Genomic DNA, 21054 nt, shown 5'->3' with positions numbered 1-21054 from the left:
GAAGGTGATGGAGGGCACTGGTAGGGGGGGTGGGCTTCTGGTTCCTGATGCGCCAGAGGGCTCTTTTGGCTTTGGAATTATTTGGCATGGCAGAAGACTTTGGTAGAAGCGGGAGAGGTGACTAGATTCGGACTCAGTTGGGCTGCATGCCAAATATCGCTACCTTGTAGAATTAGGCTTAATGCAGAAGGAGGCTACTTTGCACAATTGGGTTAAATGTAAGATATGGCCAGATCACACGATTAACCAAAAAGCAACAAATGGCTACCTTACATGATTAGGCTAAATGTAAACTACTGCTACCTTTCCACAAATTGGCTAAATGCAAGATCTGGCTGACTAACGCAGAGGAGCTAAACGCAAGATAAGGCTACCTTACACAAATAGGCTCTATGGTATTAAATAATAAGAGTTGGAGGTGTTGTAATGGCTCTACTCCCCGCCCACACCACACGTACCTTATCGGTCGCTGCTGGTTGTCTGCGGCAAGCTTCCCAGGTGAACACGGAGTGGAGCTGCTTGGTCGTGAGCTGCCCTTTGCTTTGTGACCATTAGCCTCAGGATCTGTTACCCTGTGCTAATACCCTCAGTCACCCTCTCATGAAGGGGGTGTGCTCTATGTCACAGAGGCAATGCCCTGAACCATCAAGACTAAGAGGATTTTACCATATGCTAATGCCCTCTGTCATCCTCTTCTGAAGGGGGTAAGTGCCGTGGCAATGAGTCAATGCCCTGGATGTGGCAGGCGTTTGTGCCCCTAACTCAATCCCCTGAATAATCAATCTAGAGAGGTTATATTACCCTATATGCTAAAACCCTCAGCCATGCAGTTCTGGTGCGAGGAATCTCTATGCCCAGTGCCAATCCCCTGAGCCATCAATCCACAGAGGCTTTGTTGCCCTATGCTAATGCCATGGGCCACCCAGTCCTGGAAGGGGGAGCAGGCTTTATGCCCCTGTATCCATATCCTGAGCCATCAATCCCCTGATGATCTGTTACCCTATGCTAATACCCTCAGCTGTGCCCCCCTGGAGGGGGCCTGCTCTATGGAGACCAATCCTCTGAGCCATCAATCCACAGATGGTGTTACCCGGTGCTAATACCATCAGCCACCCAGTCCTGAAGGGGATATGGGGCTCTATGCCTTGTGTCAATCCCCTGATGATCTGTTACCCTATGCTAATACCCTCAGCTGTGCACCCCTGGAGGGTCACCCTCTATGGATAACAGTCCTCTGAGCCATCAATCCACAGATGATCTGTAACCCTGTGTTATTACCATCAGCCACCCACTCCTGAAGGGGATGGGGGGTTCTATGCCTTATTTCAATCCTTTGATGATCTGTTACTCTATGCTAATACCCTCAGCCATCCAGTAATGAGGGTGTTCAATGGCATGTGCCAATGTCCTGAGGGTCTGTTACCTTGCACTAATTCCCTGATCCATCCAGTCCTGGGGGAGCAGTGTCCATGCCCTTGTGCCGAACCCCAGTGCAGCACTGGTGGAAAGCAGATGTTGCTGTCTACAGAAGGAAACCTGCAGATGTGGCCACGTTGCACAGGTGTCGATCTTAAGAGAATTAAGCACAGAAACCCAAACTCCAATTTAAACACTTTATTATAATAATTTAGCATGTTAACATTCAGAAATCGCACAGATCGACATTAGGGCAATGAACTACGCTGGCATTCGCAATGGCAGAGCTCCAGGTTTGTGAATAAAGATGGCTCCGTACCTCCTGGGCACTGCCCACTATGACTTTCCGAAAACTGTCTGCTACCGAGTCATCCAGCGCATGGCACATACCTTTATCAGTGGGCAATATTGGGCACTGGCAATGCACGCACACTGCGAAGTTTGCTTGTGTTTTGCCCCTCTTTCTGACGCTGGGAAGGCGGCTTATCTCCTAATCCCAGGAGAGAGTGGCTCTGGTGGAGGGAACCCCAGGGTGGTTCAAGGAGATGGACTTTTGGGTCATTCAAAGTGGAGCATCTTATCAGAGAGACTTGTCCTTTATCGGCTATACCCGGGCAGCCCGCCATAGGCACTGGTGAGAGATCTGTTCACCATGCAGAGGCGCCATTGGAACTTTGCTGTGTTGCACACGGGGTCAATCTGACCGCAGAGCGAGGCTGGGAGCAGAGGCCATACATGGTTAGGCTTTTGTCTTAGTGGTCTTCGTCTTTTCTGCACAAGTCAAATCCACTCCAGGTTTTCAGGGTATCCACACAAAATGTATTTGAATCTCTTGCCTATAAATCTGAGTAATTTACGTAGTCAGTGGTTGCCCTGAAAGCCTGGTGTGGCTCCTGATGGCTGAACTTGGAGGTCCTATCCCTGGCCCATATACAGGGGGGCATTGCTCTTAGGTGAGCGCGCTCTGTGATTCCATTGGTTACACCCCCCTTTCCCCGCCCCCCGTGGGGAATAGCTGCTAGCAGTAAAAAGCAGATTAAACACATTAAACGCCAAAGGCACTGCCATTTCCTGGACATGTTCTTTTACAAGAATAGCCTTCCCATCATCCGAGCCCACCTCATCCAGCACCGGCTGCTGTCCTTTCTGCTAATTGCGCCAGCACCTGAAAAAGAAGTTAACCCATGCCTGCCTGCTGTTTTATGCATCGCACCCCGCAACATTGCCCAATTGAAGGGATATTCATCTTGGGAGTGGGTTCAGTTCCCCAGTTGCCCTCTCTGTGGGATGCACGGGGCGATAGTAAGCTCCTCATCCGGTCAATGGTTGCCGAGTTCCATAGGACACCACTATTGCCTTTGTGGGACTGGAGGTGGGAACTCGCAATTGTGTCTTTTAGCAATGGGGCTAAGGGATTTGTAGGACGGGTCCACTTTCCCAGGGAAGAGCCTGCTGGCCATGGCATCTGTAGCCACCTTCATAGTGAAGGCATGGAAAAACGGTTTACCTTTCCAGGAGATAAATAAAAAACCTTGAGAATGGCAAAACCTTTCTGCTTCCAATGAAGACATTGCTGGCAAAAGAAACACTGTTCACCTTCCCTGTGAGGGCATCACTGGGCATGTCACTACCACTGGGTGTCTTCCCGGTGAAGACACATTGCACCTTCCAAGTGGGGCCATCAGCGGGTATGGCAAAACATTTGCCAATTAAGTTACCATAGGATGTTGCGATGGCGTTCTCCTTCTGAGTGCAGGCATTCCTGGACATGGCAACAATATTCATTTTCAGGTTTAAAAAATAAATGTATGGCCATGAAAATGCTCTTTACCTATCCACTGAACACGTACTTGGGTGCTTCACCTCTCCAGTAAGGAGCCTCTTGGCAAGGTAACCCAGCAACGACATGACTTGGTATGGCAGTACTGTCCATTGTCACACAGAAGACCTCTCTGGGCATGGCAGGCTAGCCATCATCACAGAGACCTCTCTGGGCATGGCAGGACTGCCTATCCTAACAGGGAAGACCCCTTTGGGCATGGCAGAACGGTCCATTGTCACAGAGAAGACCTCTCTGGGCATGGCAGGACTGTCCATCATTATAGGGGAGACCTCTCTGGGCATGGCAGGACTGTCCATCACAGAGACCTCTCTGGGCGTGGCAGGGTTGTCCATCACACGGGAGGCCTCTCTGGGCATGGCAGGACTGGCCATCACAGAGACCTCTCTGGGCATGGCAGGGCTGTCCATCACAGGGGAGGCCTCTCTGGGCATGGCAGGACTGTCCATCACAGAGACCTCTCTGGGCATGGTAGGGCTGTCCATCATCACAGGGGAGATCTCTCTGGGCATGGCAGGACTGTCCATCACAGGCGAGACCTCTCTGGGCATGGCAGGACTGTCCATCACAGAGACCTCTCTGGGCATGGTAGGGCTGTCCGTCACAGGGGAGACCTCTCTGGGCATGTTATCAATGACCTCTCTGGGCATGGCAGGACTGTCCGTCACAGGGGAGACGTCTCTGGGCATGGCAGGGCTGTCCATCACAGGGGAGACCTCTCTGGGCATGGCAGGACTGTCCATCATCACAGGGGAGACCTCTCTGGGCATGGTATCACTGACCTCTCTGGGCATGGCAGGACTGTCCGTCACAGGGGAGACCTCTCTGGGTATGGCATGACTGTCCATCATCACAGGGGAGACCTCTCTGGGCATGGCAGGACTGTCCATCATCACAGGGGAGACCACACAGGGGAGACCTCTCTGGGCATGGCAGGACTGTCCATCATCACAGGGGAGACCTCTCTGGGCATGGTATCCCTGACCTCTCTGGGCATGGCAGGACTGTCCATCATCACAGGGGAGACCTCTCTGGGCATGGCAGCCCTGTGCATCATCACAGAGATGCCCTCTCCATCATCACACCGAAGAAGCCCATCACTTCAAAGAAGACCATGCTGAGCAGAGCAACATGGTCTTTTACCGCTGCGGTAAACTGTTCCACTTTTACTGTTCCCACCACTAGGCGCAATTACAGAAGGCAATGCCATCTGCCACCTTACAATGCACTTGACACGAGCGCACGTGGCCCTCCGGTGTTGGTCCAGCTGGGAGTTACAGCGCCACTTGAAATGGCAGAAGAATGGCCAGCAATTAGCAAAATGTGAAATTGTGTGCTTAAGATGAAGGGTTTTCAGTGATTGCCTTAATGTACCTCCATAACCCCTCCACACCCTCTTGCATTTTGAAATGGTAAAATAGGAACCAAAGCAGAAAGAGTGACGACCTCTTGGCATATTGGCCATAGCATCTGCCCATTCACATAGTATCGCTCTTTCACAGAACCACAAGCAAATCACTTTACAAAATGGCGGCCAAGTGGCAGATGATGCAATGAAATACAAAATATGAACAGCAATACGTAACACAAATAACAGCCCCCAAAGGCCCTGTGCAAACATTAGTCGTTGAAGTACTTTAAAGTTACACCTTATAGCAACATATATACAGCTAATCCTTGAGGTTTATCATGAATCGTCAATTAAGTTCGACTGTTTAAACAAAACAACAAAAAAAGAAACAGCGATGGAATGGTAACGCAAAAAGACAAAAAGGGCAGGTTGCCTTTTAAACCGTACCATGATTTAAGGGTGAGGGGTGTTTAGGACTGTTGCCGATGAACTAGTGGGGGGTGCAAAGGAGATCAATTTTCTTCATGGCGGGGTACCTGAGGCTTCTCTCTGTGGAATGCAGCGGGGACAACATGGGGGACGAAGAGGGTGGTGTAAAATAAAAGGTAACCCACACCGCTAAAGGGGGCGGAGGGGTGTTATGGCTTCTGATAGAACCACCGAGTGTGCACCTATTTGGGGTCTCTGGCTTTGTAACTCTTGACCCCAACATTTTTTCAAACAGTCCTGGCGTTAGAGGGCAGGGGGTGGTCTCCCAGAATTCAGCAGTGCACTGCGTCCAGGGCGGCCCAAGCCCTGCCCTACTGATGTGACATAAGAGGCAAGGTTTGCCCTCGTTGGCAGAACAAGGGGATCCTGAAAGTAGGGTGCCGGGGTACAACCGCACTGACGTCATCCACAGGTGAGCACTGTTTCTGTGTGGGAACCTGCTCTCTCTACACAGGGAAGGTCTTTCTCCTTGGGGCAGGCAAGGTCCTAGTCCAGCAGAGGAACACGGGTTTGAATCCCAGGTGGCACGCAGTTGTCTTAGGCCGCGTGAGGACTGGGGAGTGGAAGCAGAGATGCAGTCAAGGATGCCGAGGCCCCCACAGCCACCCAGTTTCCCACCCCATCTCTTCAGGGCATTGTGCAAGTCTAACGTCTTGCCCTGGCGCCTCCAATCACACCACTGGGGGGCTGTGTCCTTTTAGAGGAAGGGAACTCGTCCTTTGAAGGACAGATTTCAATTATGCGGACCTGGAATCACTACCCACCATAATGGCAGAGGCTTTAAAATGGTTGCTTTCTTATATATTAAGAACTGGGGAGCAGGTATCATTCGCTTTCTGATTTTAGAATCAAACACGAGCTTGATTGGTTTAGTGTTTGAAGTTCTTGTGCGGCGTCCAGTCCTAAAGTTCACCATTTTCTAAATTCCTTTTATTGATGCGAATATTTGGGTTGTGAGTGACACAGAGGCAGTCCGGGTTCAAACAATACCACAAAGCAGCTCCCTGTAGTATCCAGGAGTTTGTGTTGGTCCTGTACCACTTGCCTTGGGCCCAGAGGGGCAGCCTGTACTATAGGGGTAGCTTAAGATGTCTTTCTAGCTTCACAACCTCTACCTCAGATGCAGATGGAAAAAGTACCGTATTTTATGAAGCAAGGTGGGGACGCCTCCTTTGAGACTGTACATCTTTGCTGTGCTTCAAGTCGTGGGCTCTGCAGTTTGCTTCTAGCCAGGGTTTTCCATGGAGTAATGGCTGTAAATGCTTATGATGCCAAGTCCTCCACTGCCCCCCTCCAGCTAAAGTCCCATGATGCTCCATCCCAAGGTTCCATGATTACTACCACGCATGCTGAGAACCGTCTTCATTACCCACGCCAGGGAGCATGTCGCCGAGCCAGAGCCTTTACCACACCAGGTAGCCTGTCGCTGAACTGTTTCTATTTCCCACACTAGAGACTGTGCCACTGGACTGTTGTTCTTATCCACAGCATCGCCCAATTCATCGCACCGTGGCCTTGTCCCGCGCCAGCGACTGGTGGGATCATACCACAGACAATTAAATCGTCATCAATCACACCAAAAACTGTGATGCTGAACCATCCGCATCACCCACACTGCCTACCCTGCAACACTGAACCATCTACCACACCACAGACCCAGGAACGCTGGACCATGGCCATCACCCACACCACTGACCCAGCAACGCTGAACCATGGCCATCACCCACACCACTAACATAGCAATGCTGAACCATGGCCATCACCCACACCACTGACCCAGCAATGCTGAACCATGGCCATCACCCACACCACTAACCCAGCAACGCTGAACCATGGCCATCACCCACACCACTGACCCAGCAACGCTGAACCATGGCCATCACCCACACCACTGACCCAGTAACGCTGAACCATGGCCATCTGACCCAGCAACGCTGAACTGTGGCCATCACCCACAACACTGACTCAGCAACGCTGAACCATGGCCATCACCCACAATGCTGGACCATGGCTGTCGCCCACACCACTGACCCAGCAACGCTGAACCATGGCCATCACCCACACCACTGACCCAGCAACGCTGAACCATGGCCATCTGACCCAGCAACGCTGAACCATGGCCATCACCCACACCACTGACCCTGCAATGTTGAACCATGGCCATCACCCACACCACTGACCCAGCAACGCTGAACCATGGCCATCACCCACACCACTGACCCAGCAACGCTGAACCGTGGCCATCACCCACACCACTGACCCTGCAATGTTGAACCATGGCCAACACCCACACCACTGAGCCAGCAACGCTGAACCATGGCCATCACCCACACCACTGACCCAGCAACGCTGAACCATGGCCATCACCCACACCACTGACCCAGCAACGCTGAACCATGGCCATCACCCACACCACTGACCTTGCAATGTTGAACCATGGCCATCACCCACACCACTGACCCAGCAACGCTGAACCATGGCCATCACCCACACCACTGACCCAGCAACGCTGAACCATGGCCATCACCCACACCACTGACTCAGCAACGCTGAACCATGGCCATCACCCACACCACTGACCCAGCAACGCTGAACCATGGCCATCACCCACACCACTGACCCAGCAACGCTGAACCATGGCTATCACCCACAACACTGACCCATCACCCACACCACTGACCCAGCAACGCTGACCCATGGCCATCACCCACACCACTGACCCAGCAACGCTGACCCATGGCCATCACCCACACCACTGACCCAGCAATGCTGACCCATGGCCATCACCCACACCACTGACCCAGCAACGCTGAACCATGGCCATCACCCACACCACTGACCCAGCAACGCTGAACCATGGCCATCACCCCCACCACTGACCCTGCAATGTGGAACCATCGTCATCACCAATACCAGGCAAGGTTACTTTAAGCTTCTTGCCTAACCTTCTTCAAAGACCTTAACATTAAACGGCTTGTGTCAAGCTCAAAAGATGACAGCATGATGTCCAACCACATGTGAGCCTGTGAAGTTAAAAACAACTCCTAAAACACACACGCAAGTCACTCGCTCTCTCTTTCACGCGCTGCCGCTATGCCCCTCACACAAGACCAGGACCTGATGTCAAACTCTGCATCAGCCACACCAGAGACTTCAGGCTCTCAGGCCTACCGGGGTTTATTGTAGACAGTGCTGCATGGTGGATTCGCGATACTAAACGCTGCAATGTTACCCCTTTTAATAGGGCTCGCTTTACATGAGACTTAAAAGGACAGAGGGCTGAGTCGGACCTGCCAGGATCTGAACCTGCAAAGTGCAGGCTGCCTGTTGCTTAATCCGTGAACTATCACTCTGGGCACGGGTGCGGCTGCCATCTCACCTGTATTGGGCCCCATGGGTTTAGAATGACCTCGCTGCAAGTCTGGGGTCATCTGTAGTGGCTTTATCTGCACATGTTATAGGGTTTGGTTTTGTTGTAGAAAACGGATTGCTGCGATAAAAACAAATTATGGGGTGGGTTATGTGGAGAAGGCTGATGTCATGATGAAGGAGCAGAGGTTTGGAGCCATTAAATGACATTTAAAAAAAAAAAAAGAGGAAAGTGCAACAATCAATTTGCCACGAACAAACTCACCATTTTGTAATATGTGCAGAGGGAACAACATAGATAACACCGTCTGGTACATTGTGTCTCGGCTCTGCCTTTTTCACTCTTGTAATATTCGGCATTTGAATTCAGTGTGTCTCTTGCAGACATTAAGGGCTCAGGTAGTTGAATCGTGTATTGCCAACTGAACTGACCTAGGTACCCAGGGAACACCTCTGTTTTGGGGGGGCGCTGAAACCTCTGGGTTCTGGCGGGCCAAACCCTCTGCATGGTCCTCTGCAGTGGTTGCATGGTGCTTCTCGATGGGTGTTTCCTGCAATCAAGGTATTGCAGCCCAACTATGGCAAGTATACCCTAGCTATGCAATTCTGTACGGGGGTGCGGGGGGGGGGCAATGACTAAATGAAATTGTGAGGACGGGTCATCCACCTTGGATTCAGAGATGCTGATGCTTACAGCAGCTGTGTGAGACCAAAGCAGCCCAAATGACCCCGATTTGACTGTTTGCCTTCCACTGGGGTACCCACAGGATACCTCCCCAACCAGCGGCTTGGCAAGAGGTAGAGAGAATGGGAGATGGACTTAGCCGGAGTGTGAACTTGCCAAGCATTAGACCACACATGGTGAGGCAGAGTTCCTGCAATTGGTCCTAGGGGATGCAGCCAACCTTCTAGCTGGCAGACTCCAGTGACCTTAAGATTGTGTCCAAGCACTGTGTGGACTGTACCATTTCAAGAAGGGGGGGGGGAAGGGGGACATCTGGCCTCTTGACACAACACTGATTGATATTCAAGATACTGCCCTCACCACTATTTCCTAGCAGAGCTCCAGGTACTAGACTATTTGCGCAATTCAACCCAATTCTTCTCGATCGTCCTCTGCAGTTGAGTACGTCTGGAAGCAGGCCCAGGTTTGGCAATGTCGCAAGGCACATGAATGAGCAGGGTGGATAGCTCGGGGGCAAGGCGATTGTCTTGGAAGGAAGACTGCGCAGAGCAACAGAGGTTCGCATCCCGGTCCCGCTCTCAGAGATTGGTCCCTGGTATTAAGCGCATTGTAAAAAGATTAATAGAGTTGGGGCTGATGTCAGGTAGGAGAAAGACCTTGGCTTTTGATGGCACGATGAGTGGTGCTTTCCAAGGGGAGCAAGGGCACAGCAATGGCAGAAGGTAGGTGCCCACAAACGATTTCTGACTGCATGGGGATCACCAGCATAAAGGGAATGGCTTTATGTTGGTTTTGGATCATTACTTCTGGCTACAAGCGCACCAGTGTTGCCTGGACTTCCAGGGAGGTAAGAATGTAATCCATCTGTATTACAAGCACACGCTTCAACCGGGTAAGGACAAGATTACATCCGTCTGCGCTCTGAACACTAGTGTCGCTAGGGTTAAAGCCAAGATGAAATCCGTGTTCCGAGCAGTCGGGTCACTAGGGTTAAAGCAAAATGAAATCTGCGTTCTGAGCAGTAGGGTCACTAAAGGAAGGTCAAGATGAAATCTGCGTTCCCAGCAGTAGGGTCACTAGGGGAAGGTCAAGGTGAAATCCGTGTTCTGAGCAGTCGGGTCACCAGGGGAAGGTCAAGGTGAAATCTGTGTTCCGAGCAGTAGGGTCACTAGGGGAAGGTCAAGGTGAAATCTGTGTTCCGAGCAGTAGGGTCACCAGGGGAAGGTCAAGATGAAATCTGTGTTCCGAGCAATAGGGTCACTAGGGGAAGGCCATCATGAAGTCTATCTGTATTATGAGCGCTAGTGCTACAAGGGGAAGGAAGGCACAATGAAATCTATCCGCATTCCGAGCTTGCATGCTCAGGACTAACTATTTGCTTCCCACCAAAGGCCGTCAGTGAAGAAGAAGGAGCTTGCATTATAAGGGTGGGCTCTCGCTCCATTACGAAGGAGGTTTGCGACTATAGACCGTGGAAGTAGGCTCTTGCTGGAAAGCTGCCTGCCTCTGCTCAGAGGAATCCTTCTGAGATAAAGACCTGCCACGTGTCTACTCGCTGCTGCTGCTCTTCACTCCCTCGTTGACCTCCGCTCTTATTCCTGTTCTAGCTAGAATGTGCCTTGCTTTTTTGCCTCACAGTCGCTCTCACTTTCTTTATTCCATCTTCCGCAGCGGAAGTGACATGCTGTAAAGATGCTCTTCTGCGGAGCACAGGGCGCAAGTCAAGGGGCCGTGCGAGTAGACGGCAACCGCCCGCTTTTTTTTAAATAAAGATACATGCTGCATCCACTTGACGTGAGCAGTGCAAAGACCAGGAGTCAAACCCAAGTCAGAAGGCTAGGAGGCAAGCCACAAGACCAGAGACATGGCTTATCACTGAGCAGTACAATGTCTCGCATTGACATCTTGCTGTACATGGCATGTTTTGTAAAAGATTTTTAGATTTAAAAGGTGCGTATCAGTTACCAAATGCTTATTTGTCTTGGACAGTTTCTTCAATTATGAAAGACGAGTTGAATGAAATCTCCATCTTTCGACTTCCTGTGCCGTCACTTCCCAATGCATACGTCAGAGTCCCCCCGCTTTTTCTTTAGGACTGGAGCACCTTTCAGTCATTGCAAGTCTGGGCTTCAGAACTTGGAAAGCCTCCCATTGCCTTTGGCATTTGGGAAGCAGTTGTATTCAAGCTTCCTCTCTCTCAAGGAAGTTCCATGCCCCACAGGTCAGACCAGGCAGTGCACTGTTAATAACTTGCTCCGTTTTCATCCTGGCGATGTTTTTATTTTGCTCTGAAAGTTAGCGCAACTAATTAAAGTGCTCATTTAGGGGGAAATAGTTGGTTTTATTATCTCTGCAATGGACAAGAGTCAGATGTGACGTCAAACTGTCATCGTTACCTTCGCAAGAGACAAATGTGGCATTCCCAAATATGTGCAAGACCTACACCACACACCACAGTAACACAGTACTGGCGGTATAAAGGGCCCTGAACCCTCTCTGCATCAGTGCCAGCCATGTGGGCCAGCAGCATAGCTCAGGGGCACCAGGCTCGGCTTAGAAACAAGACAATGCCGCGGTTCCATACCGATCCCACGCTTATAGGCTAAAGTCCGGCATGACGCACATGATAAAAAAATAATGTTTTTCCCATGGATGAAGGAGATCTACTGTCTCCATCACTCAGACTTACGACATATTGAAGGTTGCACTGACTTAATCGGCACTAGCAGGTAGACATAAGGATGCGCGCCAGACACCGTCTGCGGCAGAGACACAGTTGATGTAGAACCATAAAAACCATCACGTGGACCCGGGTCCAGTGCGATATTAACCAGAAGGGGTCATGGCGTAGAGCTGCAGTCATCAGCCTCACCTTAGACAGTCTGGCCTCAAACTGAAGCCGCCCTCCACGCCAAAGCACGGAAGCCACTGAACCATCTGCTTCACAGGCACCAGCGGTGGTCATGGCGTAGAGCTGCAGTCATCAACCTCACCTAAAACGGTCTGGCCTCAAACTGAAGCCGCCCTCCACGCCAAAGCACGGAAGCCACTGAACCATCTGCTTCACAGGCACCAGCGGTGGTCATGGCGTTGGCCAAACCGCATCACCCGCGTCGAAGCTGGACGGGATGTCCCAACATCAGTGGCACTGGAGAATGGGGGGGGGGCTCCCATAAGTTGGCCAGCTCCATATTATCTTCTTTCGGGGATGGCACGGGTGCAGTGGGGATGGCACGGGTGCAGTGGAGATGGCACGGGTGCAGTGGAAGGCAGTTTTATTGGTCCATTGGATAATTACAGGAACGGACTATATAGATAACATGTATTTTTCTATTTTTGTTAATTGCATTTTATATGTTTGTATGTTGCATATGATCTTGTATGGAATTGTAATCAAATTGTAATGTTTCATATCTTTACATTTTGATTCTATTGAGTGTGAGATGGTTTATCTATCAAACCAATGGGGAAAAAAATTGAATGGGGGAGCGCAAATATTAATGTACGCAGCCATTGTGGGTTGGCTTTTTGCAGTGAAGAGGTAATAATGGCTGTGGGAGAGAACTGAGTCCCAGGCGCAGAAGCAACACTCAGTAAAGACATCAGAGCGGAGTGATGCTCCTCGTAGGAGGCCACGGGCGGGAGGCATACAGGAGGGACGTTACACTAAGGTGCGCCGGCCCAGTGAGGCATATTCACAAGCAGACAGTTGCACGGATATGGGCACTCACAGTTGCACGCCAGAGTTCACACAAACCAATAAACGGCGCCTGACACAATAGATACAGTCTGCAGACGATGGATGACCCCATGATCAAGAGCTCACACATTTACACAAACAGACAGGGGCATACACACCTTCACAAAGACAGCGGTATCCTGACAGGTGTGATCGCACACAGTTACTCATACGGGCAACCTCGTACAAACTGAGACGATAACCCAAGTAAGATATTGCATTGCACACTCAGACACACGCGCTAACAATAGCACTCATGCACGCAAACAAGATCAGTCACACAAAAGTGCACTCAGCCACAGAGAAATGCACAGTCAAACATACGGTTCCGTGGAGTTACAGTCAGACTTGCGCCAATGCACATGGCCGCTGCATAGATTTCGGGGTTTGAAGGCTCCTTGCTATGGTATTGGTCTGAGCTGTGGAATTGAACTCTATAATTGTCCACCAGTCCGTGACCTCACAAATCACATACCCTCTGCTCAAGTGCCCTTCATTAGTGCATCCACTACGGAAGTACCTCCAGGTCCGGTGTCCACAAGTCAGGGATCTGCTAGGATGAGCCCCTCCCTACTTCAGGTCCCCTTGAATGCAAGTCCCAGCCCCAACTGGGATCCGCCATTTCCTTGGTGCACTCTGGCGGCCAGGCGGGACGAGACGAGCTCTGAGGTCACTTCAGCAGGGATATGTCGTCTGCAAAGTCATCACCACCGCGGCGTAGGCAGCGGCAGCAGCGCCACTGGAACACCATGAGGCAGAGTGGCAGCATGAAGAGGGCACAAATGGCAGCCATGACATAGGCGATGGTCATGAGTGTCGACTCGTCAGTCTGTGGAATGTTGTAGCCGCAGTCTTCCATATCTGAACCAAAGAAGGGTCCCGCCACCGCTGCCGTGCGGTACTCGTCGTGCGCTGGAGGGGAAGGAAGCAGATCATCAGAGGCAGTTCATTACAAGACAGTGACCATGCAACAATGCCTTTCAGCCAATCAGAGGAGACACACAGTGGGCTCGCTCGAACAGCGCAAGGAGGTTTTTACCTGAGAAACCACCGCCTTTAGGCTCTACGCCAGGGGTCTAGACCTCAGGCTCTATAGATGTTTTGGACTATGACTTCCGTGATCCCTTACCATTGACTATGCTGGCTAGGTCTGATGGAAGTTGTAGTTCCAAAACATCTGGAGAGACAAAGGTTGCAAATCCCTGATCCTACACCAGGATATTTCTTTATATTACAATAAAAGATGTGAAATACGTGAGAAATCCATCTGCCGCCAGCACTTCTCAGAATCCTAGATTCCTAAACTGCCTAATTAACTAGGGGAGTGGCTCTCCTTAGTCTAGGCAATCTCGCTTACTTTTTATAGTGATGCTTTGTAAAGCGCGTCCAGCTGATTTGGTGGTGGAGCTCAGTAGGCTGATTAATTAAGCCTGTGGGAAGCAAAGGCGGAGTATGTGCACTGTGGGTGCTTTTACCGACATGGCCAAGTCCTGCCCTATTTTAACATGCCCACAATTCAGTTTGTGCAGTGGGATTTCATTCCAGGTTCTCTTAGAAAAAGTCCATTCATCTGTACGTGGCATCAATGCGCTCTACCCACAATACCCTGTGCTACTGAGTTATCCTTACTAATGGATGGTGGCTTATATGAGGATGGCAGTGAGTGCCAAGTGTAAATGATTTGCATATTGCTGGAAGCTGCTGGGACACTCCTGCCCACTGGTGGATTCTCTCTCTGGAAAAATTGTTCTTCCATTGAGTCTCCTAAGTGCCTGGTCAACTAGCAACTGGTTAGAGGACCCATCACTCGCTGTAGACCATAGTCTGACTTTCCAGTAACCAATGCCGGGCAGGTCAAACTTGTAGGTTTTGGGTGTCCTAAAATCCCTTGGATATGCTTGGCCTAAAATAGGTCAGTAAGATACCGAGAACCCAGGAACGCATCATCCAGGAGCATCCTTCATGAAACATGGACCAGGACCAATGCGGGACATACATAGAAGGGAAAGTGTCCTCCATTCCAGTTTTATTCAAACCTGTGTTCACCTTTCACATTCTGCAATATACAACTGAACTGTGCACACCTATCCAGGAAGGCGTTCAGGTGCTCATCAATGGCGGTGTGTCTATGGGAGGTTGAACTCCTTGTCTGTCCGGCTTTAGAGTCCGGTTTGTTTGTGCCTGTTTTTTTAGCCAACAATACCTTGAATTATGGGGCTCGAGACCCATACTTCTAATGCAAAGTGCAAAATGACAACTCCCACCAGGCAAACTGAAGTTGAATAAAATGGCAGACCTGGATAGAGGTGATCCTGGTGATTGGACCAGTTAACAACTCCAACACATTTAAGCTGTTTTACTTTAGTGTTTTCAGTAGGTTACTTCTCAAACCGATGAGTTTCTTGGCCGTGCCCCTTGTCCCCTTGTCCCCTTGATCACCATGAAGAAGTGGCCACCAAGCTCAGTGGTGCAAATCCTGACCTCACTTTTACCTGCTCCGAGCCTCTCCTCTCACATTCCCTCACTTGTGCTATATGGTAAGACAGTCACTAAGAAGAGGTTTTTCTGTGATTCCTCCTTCATGCATTCAGGGAGGTGGTTCTTTTGTGAATTGCCCCTCCTTCTGTCAATTACGACGACCTTAAACTTGACGTTAGATTATGAACTGGTACTGAAGAACAACCAGTCATGGCTGCTGGAGGCCACCCTTGTAAATCGAGCTGTCATTAAGATTCAACTAAATGTTTTCTGCATTTGTCCTGGTGGGAAAGCCCATGACGTTTCCACTGTTTGCCCTTACATAAAGTGATTGGTGTGACAAATCAAGGGAATTCGCCCAGTCTCCGCAAGGGGCAGCCCCCCCCCCCCCCCCCATGTGAAGCTAGGGTGGTGAGTCCGCTCTGCGATACTGTTTCTGAGGGTCGAGGCAAGTGGAACCTCACTGGGAGAGCCTCCCCCTGTGGGGACAAGGACTCCTGTTCCTCTGATTAACTTCCAAATGTGTTTATGGCCTCCCTGGGAATATGGAACAACTTGAAGGAAATACAATATAGAGACAGTGAAGAAGATGATGCTACCATACGAAGGCCCCAGTGACGTTATCCCAGGTAGACCTAGATAAAGGAGAAAACAGGAAACCCAGGCGGCCCAAGGCAAATCACGATGGGACCAGTCATACTCGTCCTAGTGATATATACGAGAAAGCATGATAATAGAATGATGGTGACAAGAGATTCTTGAATGCAATAAACCTTGTAAGGAACACTGAATACATTAAGAGTAATCACTATGGGACTGTTCATAGTCGTCCCAGTGATATATACCAGAGAGAAAATGGAACGATGACAAGAGAAACCTTGATATAATAAACCTTCAAAGAAACAGAAGTTAAAAAGCAAACACCTAAGGAGAGAAGCAGAGTGTTTAAGGGGAGAAATTATGCTAATGATAAGATATGGCATTTATAACACCCCTATACACAAGTGTTTCAAGGAGCGACGAGGCAAGGGAGGGGAACAGAGGGAAAGACAGAGACACCTATCTTACCAGGCCAGGTGACAGTGAGATAGCGCAAGTGCAGGGGCTGGGGGCGGGGAAAAGTGCAAGAGGTCAAGGAGGAGGGTTAAGTGCGGTACATAGGATAAACAGTAAATAAATAAAAACAATAAATAAGAAACGCGGCCAGCTGGTGGCAGGTGCAAGAGTAAGTGCAGACATCAGGTGTCAAGATCTGGTAGAGGGCTGTAGGGATACAGAAACAGTCCGAGTGCAAAATTGCTAGGGGGCAGTGCAGGCTTGCAACTGACGGGGAGGGGACCTGGGCCCAAGAACAGAGGGTAGCCAGCTGACCAAGTGACCAGCTAAGAGTGAGAGGCCACGCCTGAGGAAAAGGGAAAACTGGAATATCTGTCCATGTACACAGAAGCTAAAGAGAGAGAATTGTGTGACCTAAGGAAAAGCAAAGAGGATATCAAAAGAGTGATTTGCAGAGACTGGTTATCACCACCCTGGCAAAGGGGGAAAGCAACCCTATGTGAACCAAGTAGCATTTCAAGGGTCAAGAAGCCAACCAAGAAGAAGGGAGTAATAACGTATTGAAGGAACTATATAAACTAATTAAAGGAGTCACAAGAGACTACTTGGAAATATCTTGTGGGCTAGAACCAGAAAAAGAAACCTGCAAGAAGCAAGCTCAAGGAGAAGGGAGTCATTCTCCTATCTTTAGTTGTTAGAATAGTGGTAGGGTCAGTTCGACTTAGATTGGACAGTGGACACTTTCCTTTTGGACATTCACAAGACGACTGACTAGCTCCTTAGATTAATAGGCAGGAAACACCCCATCAAGCTAAGGACAGCTAGGCGTTCTATTTATTCTTTAATAAACACATCATGGAAATGTCCTTCCTCAAAGAGTCAGTATCCTCCTTCTGACCTACCACAGTGCCTCATCAAATGCATGCAGACATCCCACCCAATTAAAAAATGTCCCTATTTACTTAATCTGCTGCCAATGCAAGAGAAAGTGATCCTTTTCAAGTCATTTCTGCAGAACCAACGACATGGCTAAACATTCCCTCTCCAGAGTCATGCAGTTTCCTTGCCTGACCTATCCTTTCTGAGACCAGAACGACATGGCTTGGCAGAAGATAGTCTCCCAAGCAGTGGCTTATGCAAAACATCTCCTGATCTCACCCTGTAAGAAGTAGAGACAGTCCTCGGAGTAGCCTCAATTTCCTTTGAAAGAGAAACATTTGCACTCCCACTGGTACCGTGATAGATATACCCCTTCCTTTTATTTGTTCTGTGCCCTTAATCTTCCCACTGCAGCTCCGACAGACACTCTAGCATGCTGAACACTCACCATGGCAGGAGCTGACCGCAAAGCCGATCCGCTTCCGAGCGCGGTCAAAGACCACATAGAATCCCTCCATGATGACTGCTCCCATCACTGTGCCGGTGGAGGACTGGGAGATTGCAAACTTGTAGCAGTCATCCTGCGAGGTGGCCACGTCCTCGACTGGTCGTAGGTATTGCTGCGAGAAAAGAGGCGACAATGTGAGCCAACTCACTTTTTCCTCCCTCCCCAATCAAGCCCTGACAAGGCACACCAGCACCTCAACAGTAACCCCAAGACGGCTAAAAGCAAACTCTGCTATCCAGTGCTGCGACATCTGAAGGTCTGTGCTGTGGCAACTCCCCACGCTGCATAAATGGCACCCTTGATATTATAACATTTCTGTCCCTACCCAACATAACCCATTAATGCTGTACCGCTCTCCACTCCTTACATCCGACACTGTACAACTTCCCAAAACTCTAGTACACACAACTCCCCACTCCACGTACTTCCCCACACCTTTTTTCCATTCCGTGCCACACACAATCGACATTACTATAATTTACACACATCTCCCCATGGTACAATATGTACCCACCTCACACATATCCCCATTACAGATAACACACACTCCCAACACTTCCCTCAGTATGTACATCTCCACACAACAACGCTACACACATTTTCCTCCCCTTGAGCTATTCCCCATCTGCTAGAAGCTCTACTCTCTGCGAAGGCGCAGCATTGGGCCTTGCGTTATTTGTTCCGATATATGGTCATTTTATTCTGAGTGTCCTACTTTTGAGCATAAAGAAAAGGAATTTCTCTTTATGTAGGGGCAGGTGAAGACAAATAGTCTTACCTGCATGACTGTCAGAGCCCTAGACTTTCAGGGTGTTTACTGGTCCAAGCTTGACATGGGGCTGACCCTGCCCTTGCCTTGCAGGGCATCTTTCAGAGGAAGCAGCTTGTCAGAAGTTATTTGATCATGGACCTATTAGAAAGTCAGCTCCTCAGTAGAGGCCATGGATTTGCTTGTGCTTGTTGTCAGAAGTGTCTTCATGCCCTCCCGGGACAATGCTGGACCACGTTTATCAGCCCTTCCTTCCCCCTCGCTTTGTCTATATCCATTATGTCGTGGCGATCAAATTGCCACAATTTAACAGTTCCCTATAGAAATTGTGGGCATGCAACCACTGCAGACGAGAGTTCAGAGCTTTTCCAGCTTTTCATAGGCACCAAATGGACAGTATCACCTAGAAAGAGCGTTCCCCAAAGAGCCCTGTAAACGCCCATTACACCAAAACATTCACTCACCTGGGGAAGGATGGTGATCCGGAAGGACTGGTTCGTTGCTTCACCCATCAGGTATAGAGATATGACTGGAAAGATATGCCACGGCGTGGTGCCCACTTGCCAGCACACAAGCTGCTCCCCCAGCCAGAAGCCATCTGGAAACTTCTCTGTCTGTGTGAGGCAAGAAAAGAAATGACCAGGAGCAAAGCATCATCTGTTTACACCACAGGCCCCTCATCGCCTGCTGGAATACAGGGTTTTGGGGTATCCCCCATCACTAAGGGTTCACTCTTATCTGCTGGGTTCCTGCACTGGGAAGGTCCCTCGTCACTTGTCAGCCCCAGTCACAGTGGGGTAGGAGGGGGGCGGGGGGTTGTTCACCTGTTACCTTCCCGGCTCTTGGCACTGCACATCACACTGGAAGGAGGTGGCGGGAGGTCCCTGTTTTTTGTTGCACTTTGTGCACTTTATGGGGAGTCATGTGTCTGTGTCTCTTGTTAGCTGATATGCTTTAGGTACTTGGATGGTTTCTGGTTGCCATTTGGGCCTCAAGCAAAGGGAAGGACTCCTTTGTAACACGCAGGGCTTCATGCCCAGCAACACCCACCATCACCACCTGGTACCTAAACCACTCAGTGAATTTACCAAGTCCCTTTGCAGAAGACTATGGAGAGGGTGATGGAGCTTCACCAAGCCAAGACAAAAAAATAAAAGCAATGCACAAAATGTTGCTAATCTGTAACAATAGTTGTGCAGCAGGCTTTGTGTTATATACTCACATGCTATGCTTACTCCTGTTATCAAGTGTTATGTTTGGAACACTACTCCGATTGTGCATTCTTGACTTTACTCTTTATGTTTGAGGGTGAACCAGACTACTCAGTGCCATTTCAATTCGTTGTCAAGCCTATGCATGACAGTGGCACCAACCTTCTATCCTATTTTACCTCCAGGGCTCATTGGTCAGGTCTCATGTAGATGGTATATTAGCATTTTATTTTGCCCCGTGTATTTGTTGGGTTGAGACTTTTGTGTTGATTCACAGGATCTTGTCACTTCTCCCCAGAAGGGAGCCATTCACTGTGAGGCTTGGGAGGTGAGCCCGCTACCCAACATTCCCCCCAGGTGTAGCAGACAGGGAGAGACTCCCCTTTTGGAGACAAGGAGTCCCGTTCTGTGAAGGAACTCCCTACCCCATTTTCCTATGAGCCCTTTGATCGTCACTGAAAGAATACTTCAGAGAAAGAGAAGAAGGACAAAGATCCTCTGCTGGGGAGGACCCAACTCAGATGCCTAAAAAGCCAAGAAGGACTTGTTTTATAGAGTCGTGTTCACTGAGCAGGTGAAGCCTGGGAAGTTCAAACCTGGGAGACAGAAGCCAGGGCATTCCGGGAGGTCCTCAGTCGAAAGGACGTGGAGAACGAAGAAGGAAATCGGTGCAGGAGCCGACTTGTGTGTGTAGCAAGCATTGCCAGGTGGCGTGATTCGAGGAGGTGGACAATGTGGTCCGACAACAACGCCGAGACCATCCAACAGAATACTCAGCTAAGCCACAGAGAGTGAAGCATAGAAGCAAAGGAAGACGCTGGAAGTGTTTACCGACACAGCGTGATCCTGGCCCCATAGAAGGAACCAGGGACGACAACCCAACGAGCTAGATGTAACCGGAACATAGAGAGACACGGAAGGGGCCACGTGCAGGTGCTAAACAGCAGAGACTATCACGAATACCGAAAGATTCATCATACTCGTCCCAGTAACTGTAAAAGCAGCAGAGTACATAACGAATACCGAGAGACTCCTCATACTCACCCCAGTAATTGTGACAGAAACAAAGAGTACAACGAAATTCAAGGGATTCATCCTACTTGTCCCAGTAACGGTGAAAACAGCAGAGTATATAATGAATACTCAGGGACTCCTCACACTTGTCCCAGTGATTACAAAAGCAGTAAAGATAGTGGAGAAAGTCAAGAGACTGGTAATACTTTTCTCAGTTGTTGCGAAGACCAAGACATAACTAAAGGGACGC

The 21054-nt window shown here is 49.7% G+C and overlaps 1 protein-coding gene across 1 annotated transcript in view; it reads right to left on the bottom strand.

Annotated features, from left to right (window-relative positions):
* Positions 1-1599: 1599 nt before the first annotated feature.
* The window catches only part of BACE1 (beta-secretase 1), a 142002-nt gene continuing 122547 nt past the window's right edge, over positions 1600-21054 (bottom strand). Inside the window, exons 7-9 of the mRNA XM_069614473.1 lie at positions 19044-19193; positions 17751-17922; positions 1600-13801 (exon numbers count right to left, since the gene is read on the bottom strand). Coding sequence (XP_069470574.1) covers positions 13560-13801; positions 17751-17922; positions 19044-19193 — 564 coding nt within the window. The 3' untranslated portion in view covers positions 1600-13559. The remainder of the gene's footprint in view (positions 13802-17750; positions 17923-19043; positions 19194-21054) is intronic.

This window comes from Ambystoma mexicanum, chromosome 9 (genome assembly GCF_040938575.1).
Source record: "Ambystoma mexicanum isolate Mex_15411 chromosome 9, UKY_AmexF1_1, whole genome shotgun sequence".
NCBI lineage: Eukaryota > Metazoa > Chordata > Amphibia > Caudata > Ambystomatidae > Ambystoma > Ambystoma mexicanum.
This window is presented reverse-complemented; position numbering and strand designations above follow the sequence as displayed.